Source organism: Myotis lucifugus, unplaced genomic scaffold (assembly GCF_000147115.1).
Source record: "Myotis lucifugus unplaced genomic scaffold, Myoluc2.0 scaffold_131, whole genome shotgun sequence".
In the NCBI taxonomy this organism is placed as follows: Eukaryota; Metazoa; Chordata; class Mammalia; order Chiroptera; family Vespertilionidae; genus Myotis; species Myotis lucifugus.
Window position 1 is genome coordinate 477359 of NW_005871179.1, and position 12062 is coordinate 489420.

General features: G+C 42.9%; 1 protein-coding gene across 2 annotated transcripts in view; it reads right to left on the reverse strand.

Moving 5' to 3' along the window:
* LOC102434206 (protein argonaute-1) overlaps positions 1 to 7411 on the reverse strand; it is a 39521-nt gene extending 32110 nt beyond the window's left edge. Inside the window, exons 1-3 of one of the 2 annotated variants that reach the window (XM_006094166.3) lie at positions 7232 to 7411; positions 968 to 1088; positions 338 to 519 (exon numbers count right to left, since the gene is read on the reverse strand). In XM_006094166.3, coding sequence (XP_006094228.1) covers positions 338 to 519; positions 968 to 1072 — 287 coding nt within the window. In that variant the 5' untranslated portion in view covers positions 1073 to 1088; positions 7232 to 7411. The remainder of the gene's footprint in view (positions 1 to 337; positions 520 to 967; positions 1089 to 7231) is intronic. The other variant, XM_023758511.1, reaches the window with a different exon arrangement.
* Positions 7412 to 12062: the final 4651 nt, after the last annotated feature.

Sequence of the window (12062 nt, forward strand, 5' to 3'; positions counted from 1 at the left end):
AGCCCTGGCCTGGAAGGCAGGACACCAGGGCTTTAATTCCAGCTCTGATCCTTTACTAGTTGTGTAACTGACCTTGTGAAGTCTCTACCCTTTCTCTGCCCTGCAGGGACAGATGGGGTGCAGCTCAAAGATATCTAAAAGGGACAGGACCAATGATTTAACCCATCTAAATGTATATACACACTTGCTTGGCATGTGATACGGTTTCAAAGAATATTTTGTTTGAAAAGCACACTGTAGGACCTTAGTATGTGCTCATTCCCCTCCGCCCCTGCCCCACCATGCCCATAGCAGTTCTGACACCGCTAGTAGCCCAGATACTAACTATACCCAGTACCTCATGGATGCCAGATGTCTCATGGCCACATCAAGGGCTTGCACAGACTCCAGGGGAACAGGGATCTGGCCACTGACCAGGGCTTCATGCAGCATGCGCCAGCTCACAATGGCTAGCCACTTGATGGAGACCTTGAATATTCGATCCTTCCCTTCCCCGGGGATTGTCACCTCAAAGTCAACCTTCAATAGAGAGAAAGAGGGGAAGGACTGTCAATGCTTTCTCACAGTCCTGCCCCACCCCAACTGTTTCCCACCCCATGGATTTGCTAAGAATCTGTCCCTTAAGCTGATAGGAGCTCACAATGAAAACTTCACAGTAAATGCAGCTTAGTCTCCAGCCACCTTGGCTCAGTCTCCTTGTTTCAGTGCTTCTGTCTCTCTCAACCACACCTAGCAGAAAGTCCTTAAGGTCTAGGTCTATTTTAAGTCTATTCTCAATCTGCCTAGAACAGGGATAGACATATAGTAGGTGAAACAAACATCAGCACCTATCCATCCCTCACCCTAGAACACACTTTCTCAGCACAAAAGAATGAAAGGGATCTCTGGACTGCCAGACTGGAAACAGGCTTACATGAGCTCTGTCCCACCCCAGACCCCTTGACACAGGTCTAGACTCCCACCTTACCCGTTCATTGCCAATGGGCAGTGCTGTGACAGTGTAAATGTTCTTCTTTCCATCATACACGGGCTTGCGATCACCAAAGATCTGAGGCTTGAAATGCTGGACCATGTATTCCACCACTTCCCTGTGGGGACAGGAACAGCCTGTGGAAGCTGAGAGACTACCACTTCAAGCTTTTAGAAGTAATTAAAAGGTCAGGGAATGTTCCATCTACTACATTCTCTCCTAGCAGCTACTCTTTTCTTTTTCCATTCTCATACAAAGACATGTTTTTATTGGTTTTGAGAGAAAGAGAGAGAGAGAGAAACATCTATATGAGAGAAACATTGATCGACCACCTCTCGTATGCTCCCTGACCAGGGATCAAACCCCAACATTTTGGTGTATGGGACGACGCTCCAACCGAGCCACCCAGCCAGGGCCTAGCAGCTTTAATCTCATCTGCTCTGTCACTGTGCTTCTCAAACTTCAATGTTCATATGAATCATCTGGAGATCTTATTAAAATGCAGATTCTGATTAAAATGAAGATTCTAACTCAGTGGGTCTAGACCAAAGCCTAAAATTCTACATTTCTAACATGCTCCCATGTGATGCTTCTGGTCTTCACATCACTAAAGGTCCTAAAGGACCTAAAAGAGTGAGTGCCTTCTAAACAAAGAGGGAGACTAAGGGGAGAAAGGCTTTTATCTTAGGGTCTATCCAGAATCAGGAATAGAATTGAGGCTCCTCCAATTCCCAAGCTGATAATAAAAAAAATATGGATGGGAAAGAGATCTAAATTAGGATAGGAATAAACTGTGGAAGAAGAACCTCATCTACTCCATCTCTCTGAAGCCCTTAGGTCCCACCACCTATTGTTATCTCTTTCTAGATTTCACATTCTATACTCTGCCACTTAGATACCACAGTATCCATCTATCCTTCAAAATCCCAAACCATCCAACCATTTGACATCTTTACTTTCTAAACCAAAGCTTTTGAGTAGTACTGGATAAAAACATTCAAAATGTATATTGGAAGCAACTGTAACCAGTTAGGTTTCAGTGCTACCCAACAATCTTTTTCATGTCCTGATCACTTCCATTCCTCACAGACTATGTCAAACCTTCTCAACTACCTCCTAACACCAGAACCTATTTCTATCTCCTATCAAAAAGCAACCCTAGAAGATGACGGCATAGGTAAACGAGGTACTCGCATCCTCCCACAACATCAAGATTACAACTAAAATACAGAAAACAACCATCATTGAGAACCACCTGAAATCTGGCTGAATGGAAGCCCTACAACTAGAGAATTAAAGAAGAAACCACATTGAGACTGAAAAATGATAAAAAGCAAGGACCTACAACTAAGATTACTCTACCCAGCAAAGCTATCCAGAATTGAAGGTCATGTCCTAGCTGGTTTGGCTCAGTGAATAGAGCATCAGCCTGTAGACTGAAGGGTCCTGGGTTTGATTCCGGTCAAGGGCACATACCCAGGTTGCAGGCTCAATCCCCAGTAGGGGGTGTGCAGGAGGCAGCCGATCAATGATTCTCTCTCATCACTGATGTTTCTCTCTCTCTCCCCCTCTCCCTTCCTCTCTGAAATTAATAAAAATATACTTTTAAAAAATGATAAGAATTGAAGGTCAGATAAAGAGTTTCACAGACAAGAAAAAGCTAAAGGAGTTCATCACTACCAAACAAGTATTACATGAAATATTGAAGGGTCTTCTTTAAGAAGAAGAAAAAGAAGAAAAGATAAAAAATATGAATAAAATGGCAATAAATACATATTTATCAAAAATTGAATCTAAAAAATCAAAATAAACAAACAGGAATCTAATGAACAAAATAAACTGATGAATAAAATAGAACCAGAGGCATGGAAACATGGAACAGAATGACAAATCTCCAGAGGGAAGGGGGGAGAGGCGGGGTGGGAAAAGATTACCAAAGAATTTATATGTATATATGCATTAACCATGGACACAGACAATACGGTGGTGAAGGCCTAGGAGCAGCGGGATCCGGATGGAGGAGGGCAATGCGGGGGAGTAAGGGAGAGACATCTGTAATACTCCCAACAATAAAGGCTAAAAAAAAAAGGGGCAACTTTAAAAGTCTGAACAGAGTTATAGTAAATCATAGTATGCAAAGTCCCCCCCACCAAGTTCCCAGGCATACAATCATATTTATATATGCAAGCCTCTTCATTTTCTTTCCTCAGATTTGAAACATCCTTCCATATATGATTTTTAAACATCTGAAAAATATGTTCAACTTTACTCATTAGACCAAAATACAGAAAAACAGACACACAGACCAATGAAACAGAATTGAGAGCCCAGAAATAAACCCACACATATAATGAACAACTAATTTACAACAAAGGAGCCAAGAATATACAATGGAGAAAGTCTCTCCAATAAATGGTGTTCAGAAAACTGGATATTATTATGCAAAAGAATGAAACTGGACAATTATCTTACAACTGTACACAAAAATTAACTAAAAACGGATCAAAGACTTGAATTTACAACCTGAAACAATAAAGTACATAAAGAAAATATAGGCACTAAAATTCTGGACATTGGTCTTAGTGGTCTTTTTGTGAATTTCACTTCAAAGACAAGAGAAACAAAAACAAAAATAAACAAATTCAACTATATCAAACTAAAAAGCTTCGGCACAGCAAAGGAAACCATCAACAAAACAAAAAAGAAACCAACTAAATGGGAGTAGATATTTACAAATGATGTTTCCAATAAGGAGCTAACATCCAAAATATATAAAGAATTTATACAACTCAACAACAAAAAAACAAACAACTGAATTTAAAAATGGACAGAGGATCTGAATAGACATGTTTCAAAGGAAAACATACAAATGGCCAATAGGCACATGAAAAAATGTTCAACATCAATAATTATTAGGGGAATGCAAATCAAAATCATGGGACATCAATCACCTCATACCTGTTAAAATGGCTATTATCAAAAAGGAAATAATAGCAAGTGTTGGCAAGATGTACAAAGGGTTTTGTAAATTGATACAGCCACTAAATTATGGAGGTTTCTCAAAAAATTAAGAACTACCATCTAATCCAGCAATTCCTCTTCTGGGTATTTATCCAAAAATATGAAAACTAATTTAAAAAATCTATGTACCTTATGTATACTGCAGCATTATTTACAGCAGCCAAGATTTTGAAAAACCAATTAGTGTCTATCAATGAATGAATATATAAAGGAGGTGTGATGTATATAGATATAGACATATAATGGAATACTACTTAACCATAAAAAGATGAAATATTGCCATTTGCAAGAATATGGAGGGATCCTGAGAGTATTATGCTAAGTGAAATAAGACAGAAGAAAAAAGATAAAACCGTATGATTTCACTCATACATAGAATATAAACCAAAAAGTAACAAATGAACAAACAAAACCAAATTCATAGATTCAGACAACATACTGGTGGTTACCAGAGAGAAGGGGTTGGGGGAAGAGTGAAATGGATAAAGGGGTCAAACATATGGTGATGGGTGGAAACTAGGCTTTTGGTGGTAAGCACCCAATAGCATATAGAAATACTGAATTACAAAGTTGTAAACCTGAAATTTATGTTATTATTAATAGATGTTACTTCATTAAAAAAAAGAAGACAGCTCGGCTGGTGTTGCTCAATAGTTGAGCATCGACCTATGAACCAGGAGATCACAGTTCAATTCCAGGTCAGGCCTAGCTGGTTTGGCTCAGTGGATAGAGTGTCAGCCTTCCGACTTAAGGGTCCCAGGTTTGATTCTGGTCAAGGGCACATGCCTGGGTTGCGGGCTCAATCCCCAGTAGGGGGCATGTAGGAGGCAGCCAATCAATGAGTCTCATCATTGATGTTTCTATCTCTCTCTCCTCCCTTCCTCTCTGAAATCAATACAAATATATTTAAAAAAGAAAAAAAAATATATATATATAGAAGCCAAACCCTGGTGGTTAGAGAATAGGCCTGTAGACCGAAGGGTTGCAGGTTCTTTGATTCCCTGCCAGGGGCACATACCTCAGTTGCAGGTTCAATCCTCAGCCCTGGTTGGGGGTGTGAGCAGGAGGCAGCCAATCGATGTATGTTTCTTTCTCTCTCTCTCTCTCTCTCTCTCTCTCTCTCTCTCTCTCTCTCTCTCCTTCCCCCACTCCCTTTCACTCTCTCTAAAACTCAGTGGAAAAATATCCCAACTCCTTCGGTGAAGATTAAAAAAAACAAGGAAGCCAAACCCTGAATGAAATTATGAGATAAATATTTTTCATATGAATTGAAATTCTATAATAAAAAATGGAAAAGTAATAAAAATTAAATTCAAGTATAATTTCTACTTACCAAAATGTCAAAGATAAAAAATACAATATATTAGATTGGTGCAGATATGGGGAAGAGGCACTTTAAAAAAAAATTGATTTCAGAGAGGAAGGGAGAGGGAGAGAAACATCAATGATGAGAGAGAATAATTGATTGGCTGCCTCCTGCATGCCCCCCACTAGGGATCGAGCCTGCAACCTGAGCATGTGCCCTTAACTGGAATCGAACCTGGGACCCTTCAGTCCGCAGGCCGACACTCTATCCACTGAGCCAAACCAGCTAGGGCAAGAGGCACTCTTAATACCTTGTTAAAGGGAGTAAATATTGGTACAGCTTACTTTTAAAAAACTAGCATTATCTCAGAATTTTTAAATGGTCTATGCCAGCAAATCCACTCCTAGGAATTTATCCTACACATACACTCATACTTGAGTGAAAAATGTACACATATTTAATAATATTTAATACAGTTTCATTTTTGTAGCAAAAGTTTACTCAACCTAAATGTTCCTCAACAGAGTTATTAAATTATAATAACATCACATTCAATGAAATACCTATTGAACAAAGAATGAGGCAGATATGCATGTACTGATATTCTTATTTTCCAAAATATATTGTTTAGTAGGAAAAACAACAAGGTGTATAACAAGGTATATAGGATTCTATATTCTATACATATATGTTTGCATATACAAACAAAAATATCTGGAAGCATACTCAAGAATGGTAACAATCATACTCAAAACATGGTAACAATAAATGCCTCTGGGGAAAGGGACTAGGACACTGGAGATGAGGGCAACAAGAGAAATCTTTCACTACTATTCTTTTTGTAATATTTTAAATTTATTTACATTGTATGTATATAATTTTCAAATACTTATAAAATATAATTTAAAAATAAATATTGCAAGGGGGGGAGGTAAGAGATCAACCGAAGGACTTGTATGCATGCATATAAGCATAACCAATGGACGCCAGATACTCGGGGGTAGGGAGGCCGGGGGAAGGTCAATGGGGAAAAAAAGAACACATGTGTACTACTCTTTGTAATACTTTAAGCAATAAAATAAAATTTTTTTAAAAAAAGAAATATTGCTGCTTCTCTCTAAGGATAATCACTCCAACTATGTATCCTATAATGTCCTCCTGCCTCAGCAAGGACATCCCACTCATTCTTCCCCTCTCTGTCATGTACCTTTAACCTCTCCTCCACTAGCTCCTTCTCCTCAGTTTATAAACATATCCATGTCTCATTCTTAAAAACTTTTCATTCATTCATTTCAACAAATATTGAAATGTAATAGGCTAGGCCAGGGGTGGGCAAACTTTTTGACTCGAGGGCCACAATGGGTTCTTAAACTGGACCAGAGGGCCGGAACAAAAGCATGGATGGAGTGTTTGTGTGAACTAATATAAATTCAAAGTAAACATCATTACATAAAAGGGTACGGTCTTTTTTTTTTTTAGTTTTATTCATTTCAAACGGGCCGGATCCGGCCCGCGGGCCGTAGTTTGCCCATGGCTGGGCTAGGCACTGTACTTGATTGACCCCTATAATCCACTCTAGCCAACATATTCCCTCTCTCCCCGTGTTTCACTGCCAAGCTATCTGGGAAAAGCTTTCTGGTCTCACCATCCCTACCACATTACCGTCCACATATTCTTTAATTCACTATAATTAGATTACTAGCCCAACTACTTTAATAAAACTGCTCTGACAAAAGGTACTAATTAGTCCTAATAGCCAAATCCAATGATATTTTCCTTACTTGGAATCTCTTCCTCAAAAGCTTTTTTGTTGAATTTGGTAATACTACCCTCTAGTAGTTTGTTTGTTTACATCTCTGGATCCTCTTTCGAGGTTCTGAGACTCAGAAAAGTAAAGACTCCTGTATTTGGTGTCTTAGATGTGCATCACTTACCGGTTGACTCTGCGAGGACACTTATCTGGTTTGATATCCACCTCGTAGTGGTAGACGTCAATCTTAGGGATGTCCACCTCAAAGTAATTGGCCAGGAGCTTGATTGGTTTCCCCACTGTGCCAATGCCAGGCCTTCGAGGTGCCTGGAACACCTGCTGCAGAGGGGGCAGGTATGCGCCTGCAGCTACAAGACAAAGAGGCTGGTAAGGGTAAAGTCTAGTCATCTCCTTACACTCCTATCAGAGAAGGCACAAGGTTCCCTAGAACAGGAGGAGAGTGCAAGGGGGGCTCCTTTCCTGCCTACCCAAGCCAACTGAGGGTTTCCACTGGCTCAGACATCCCAGGCTAATTTTTTTTTAAAGTTCTCTTCAATTAGGAAAATTACCCTTGTTTATCTTAAAGTCAAGTGAATATGTAATAAGTTCCTATTGCATGTTAAGTAGAGGGGATAAATCTGGCTCCCAGTAACAAAATCCTTCCTTCTATGAGATTAATACACATGCCTCCACCAGGTATCTAACAGACCAAGAATGCCCTAGTCTCTGTAGCAAGTGCTCACTTCATTCATCACCATCCCAAACACAAAACAGCATCATCTTAATGCTCCTCTGTAAGCAGGAGGAAAATTTTTAAAAAGGCCAGGTTGGGGGTTGGGGCAGTGTTTGTTTGAGAAAAGATTAAGGCAACTAAATGGCTAAGGCTGGAGACAGAAAAGGAGAAAGGGCTAAAAGGATAGAGTTTGGAAACTAAGGAAAGAAGAGAGGCTGAAGTTGGGAGCTGGCCAAGAAACCAGACTGGAGGTTAGCAGAAAAAGGCCTGAATTGGGAGCCAGGGAAGGACGAAGGTTAGAGTTAGGGCTGGGGCAACACAGGTTAGAGTTAGGAGCTTGGGCAAGAAGCAAGGCTGCAACTGAGGAAACAATAAAAAAGTTCAAAAGAGAAAGCTAGGGAATAAAGACAGGCTGCATATAGGAGACTGAAGCTAGAGTAGAGGACTTGGGAAAGAGAAGCAGCTATTAGAATGCTGAAGAAGGGAGAGATACTGGCTCTGGGAAGGAGAATACAAGATTGTCTCCACGGTTCACAGCTCCTTCCATATAGAGAGCCCTGACAGTAGCAGGAGGGATCAATTTCAAGACAGATAGGACCCTGGGGAAAGGGCTAGGGCAAGGCCACTACTTTCTCCTCTCTAGCCACAAGCATGATTGCTGCCTCTAGTTTTATTTTCTAGCTTGAGGGAAAAGGGAGGGAAAAACAGCCTAAGAGAAGCCTTTGTCTAGAGTTACTATTGTCCTGGCTGGTAGAGGACCAGCTCAGGTGGGAGATGAGATGAATAAGCCAGCCCAGAACCTCCCATCACCAGAGCTCTGCTTTCAGTCTGGCTGGCGGGGAGGCGGGGGTGCATATCCTCATCTGGGGGGTCAGGAAGAGGTCAGAACCATTCAAGGGAGGGGCATGCTTCCCAGAGTTAAACTGCTGTCTCCTTCTAGCCACCTGTCAAGTCCAGCCCCACAATGCAGACTGGAAATGCAGACCCAGCCTGGGGGCAAAAGGCCTTTAGGACTCAGCTACACGGGGAAGTGAAAGCTAACTACTAGCACCTGGCCACCTACCCCAAAAAGAGGTGAACAGAAATTACACACAAGGCATAGACAGACACACACACGTAATGTGACACTTTCTAGTCATACACATCCAAACACTCACTTAGACCTAGACAAAATCTTTACACACATACCCCTCACTACCCTAGATTGTAAGTTCTTCAAAGGCAGGGCTCATCTGCCCTGGTCACTGCTGAATCTCCTGTGTGAATGCCTGGCACACAGGAGGTGTTCAATATACAGATATTAAATGAATGAACAAACTGATCTGCAGACACACCACAAAGAACACACACAACACACAAACACCTGCAAATTGCTCAGAAACAATTATAAATCCTGCACAGGACAGACGTGTACCCTGGTAGATGTAGCTGGTATAAGACACCCTTCCCCTCCCCAAGTTCTTACTTTCCATTCACCTCCTTAGTCTCCCCCAGGCGGAATAACCGTTTGGAGCCCTGAAAAGACATCCCTAGAGCTGGGCTAGGTAGAACTGAAGGGGGATGGAATAAACACTCTAGCCTCAAAGCCTTCTTTTCCCCAGAAATAGTACTACAGACCAGACAGCCTTAGGCACCAGGCACCCTCTACTCCAAGGAGGCTTTGGGAAAACAAGAAAGCCCCCAAGCTCTCCCTCATCCCCAAACTAGGGAAGGCAGGAGTAAGCTCTCTCCTATCCCATCCCCCTGCAAGCCTCACAGCTGTAGAAAGTCCACTCCCCCCCCACCTCACCCTGCCCCCAGCTTTTAGTCTGAGAAAGGGAGACACTTCCCTTCAGACCCAGACAGGGACAGACGGCCACTTTGTGATGCAGATGAGGGCCCCAGCAGAGAGGACAAAGCTTGGGCCTTGGGGGAAAGGGGCGGGGTCCTTCCTTGCAGACAAAAGCAAGGAGGGAGGGGCTGTGAAAAGGACACTCCCCCTCCCCCATCCCCAACCAGCCCTAAGAAGAAAAAGTAACAGAGCTGAAAGGCTTGGCTCAGGGATTCCTTCCCTGCAGTTCAGAGGCCCACAACCTCCCAAGAAGCAGACTGCCTATTCAAAAGACAAATTCAAGGCTAGGTTAGCTATCAGGAAGCAAATACTAAGAGGCAAATATCTCCAAAAAGAATTTGTCCACACATGAGTATACACAGAGTACCTGTATTAAGTATCCAACTATGTGCTTAACAATTTATGTCACAAATGTGATTCAATTTAATTAATAAACATATACTTTGTTTCAGGGCCTAAACACTTGCTGGTTCCACAGATAAATCAGTCCAATTTATGTGCTTGGAACACACCTGAGCACAGAAGGCACACTTGAACATAAGCCCAGTGAAGCCAACAACAATACTTCAGTTTTGAGTATTATGTCCTCCAACTTCCATGAGAGTTGACAGGGCTTAGCAAGGGGGAGTAATAAGGTGCCTCCATTCACAGCTTCCATAATGAATTTCAATTACACCCTCTAATGAGGCAAAGCCTGTCCCACTAGGCTACAGCCAACTCCAAATACCAAGCTCTAGTCCCTTTCCTAAAAGCCTATTTCTTATATCAAACAAGTCAGTTTTTTCATCACTCTAGCACCCATTAGGAATTCATCAGAATAAAACCATTAGCAGTCTGGTATGGATGTCAGCTCCTGGCAATCTATCTGAACCTCTGTGACCTACTCTTACTCTAGTCCACAGGTTGTTGCAAATAGTCTCCAGCCTAGAAAACCAAGAGAGTTCCTGGAATGGAGAGATGGACTTGAGAGAAGGAGGAAGTAATTTTCTGAAGCTCCCTGCACTTCACCTTAAGACCTTTACAGACTTTATAAGGTTATTTTCTGCTTGGGGGAAAGTACTTACAGATCACTGAATGAATGACTTGAATGAGTTGGTAAAAGCTATTCCCTTGAGATTAGATCTGGTAGAAAAGAAAAAAATTCTTCCACCAGATATAAAATTCATGTCCCAAATGAAAATCCTATTACCATTCCAGATCAAATGGAAGAAGGAGGTGAGATATTTATTACCTAAAGGATTCCCAGGTCTAGACTGCTCCTTCCACCAAAGTGCCACCAACCCACAACCTGACCTGGGGACTCCAGTCTTCTTGGAAAAACCCAGCTTCAGTTTCTCCTCTGTTCTTATCTCCTTTATTCCTGATTGCTCATGAACAAGGAGAAATTAAGGCTATCACCTGGGACTCACCAGGGTCCATCCCCCAAACAACTTATTTGTGACAAAAGGCTAGCTTGGCAACCTTGGGTCTACAGTATTGGACCAGAAACGTGCAAACCAGGCAGACAACCTCTTCCAGGTAAACCTGGCCCTGCCCTTCATCCTTCAGTAACAAACACCTTTCCTAAGACCTATCTTTAGTGAAAACCCGCCATTGAATCGGTCCAAGTCTTTCCTCATCCAAGTGGCAAAATAAGGCAAGGCACTTTAGCAGTTTCCCTCAACCCATTCTTGGCAAATTGTGACTGAGTGTTTTCCGGGCCAAGTGTAAGAACTCCCAAGATGGGGAAGGGGACCATTTCAATTTGCACCCAGCCAGCATAACCTTAGAGAGAATGCACCCCATCAGCACACTCCTTTTCCCAAGCCAAACCGCGCGGGATGGAGACTGGGGGTAATTTGGGCAGCCACGCCCCCACTACCTAGGGCAGCCCCTTCTAGCGGCCACCTCTGCGCATGCTCGAGTGCCTCTGCTCAGGCTCCCAGGACTCGCGGGGGGTGAGGGGGAATCGTGAGGCTGGATCCCCACCCACCACTCCCTGACCCTCGCCCCCGCGTCAGGCCCGGCTGGGCGGAGCTCACAGTCCAGGTCTGGCGCCTTCTCCCAAGGGACACTAGCCCAGCCCAGACTGGCTGAACCCCCGCCCCGGCATGCTACAGCTAGGGCCCATCTGTATGGACCTCCTCCTCTCCAGGACACCTGGAGTCCGCCTCCTGCCACCTGCCGGGACTCTCCTTAGGCCTCCAGGCATCTCCGGGAGTCCTTAGGTGTGTTCAGGCCCTTCTCCTAGATTACTTCTCACCTCCAGGAGTGGATAGAGCCTCCTTTGATAAATGGCCCCCATCTCAGAGCTCCCTTCACAAGGTTTTCCCCGGAACTACACACAGCCCCCTTCAAACTGGGCCCCCATCCCATAAGAGCCCCTCTTCTCACTCAGGAAACCTTTCCTCACTCGGAAATCCAGCTCCTCAGGCGGGAGTCCCCTGGTCCTTTGGAGCACGCACCGTCCCC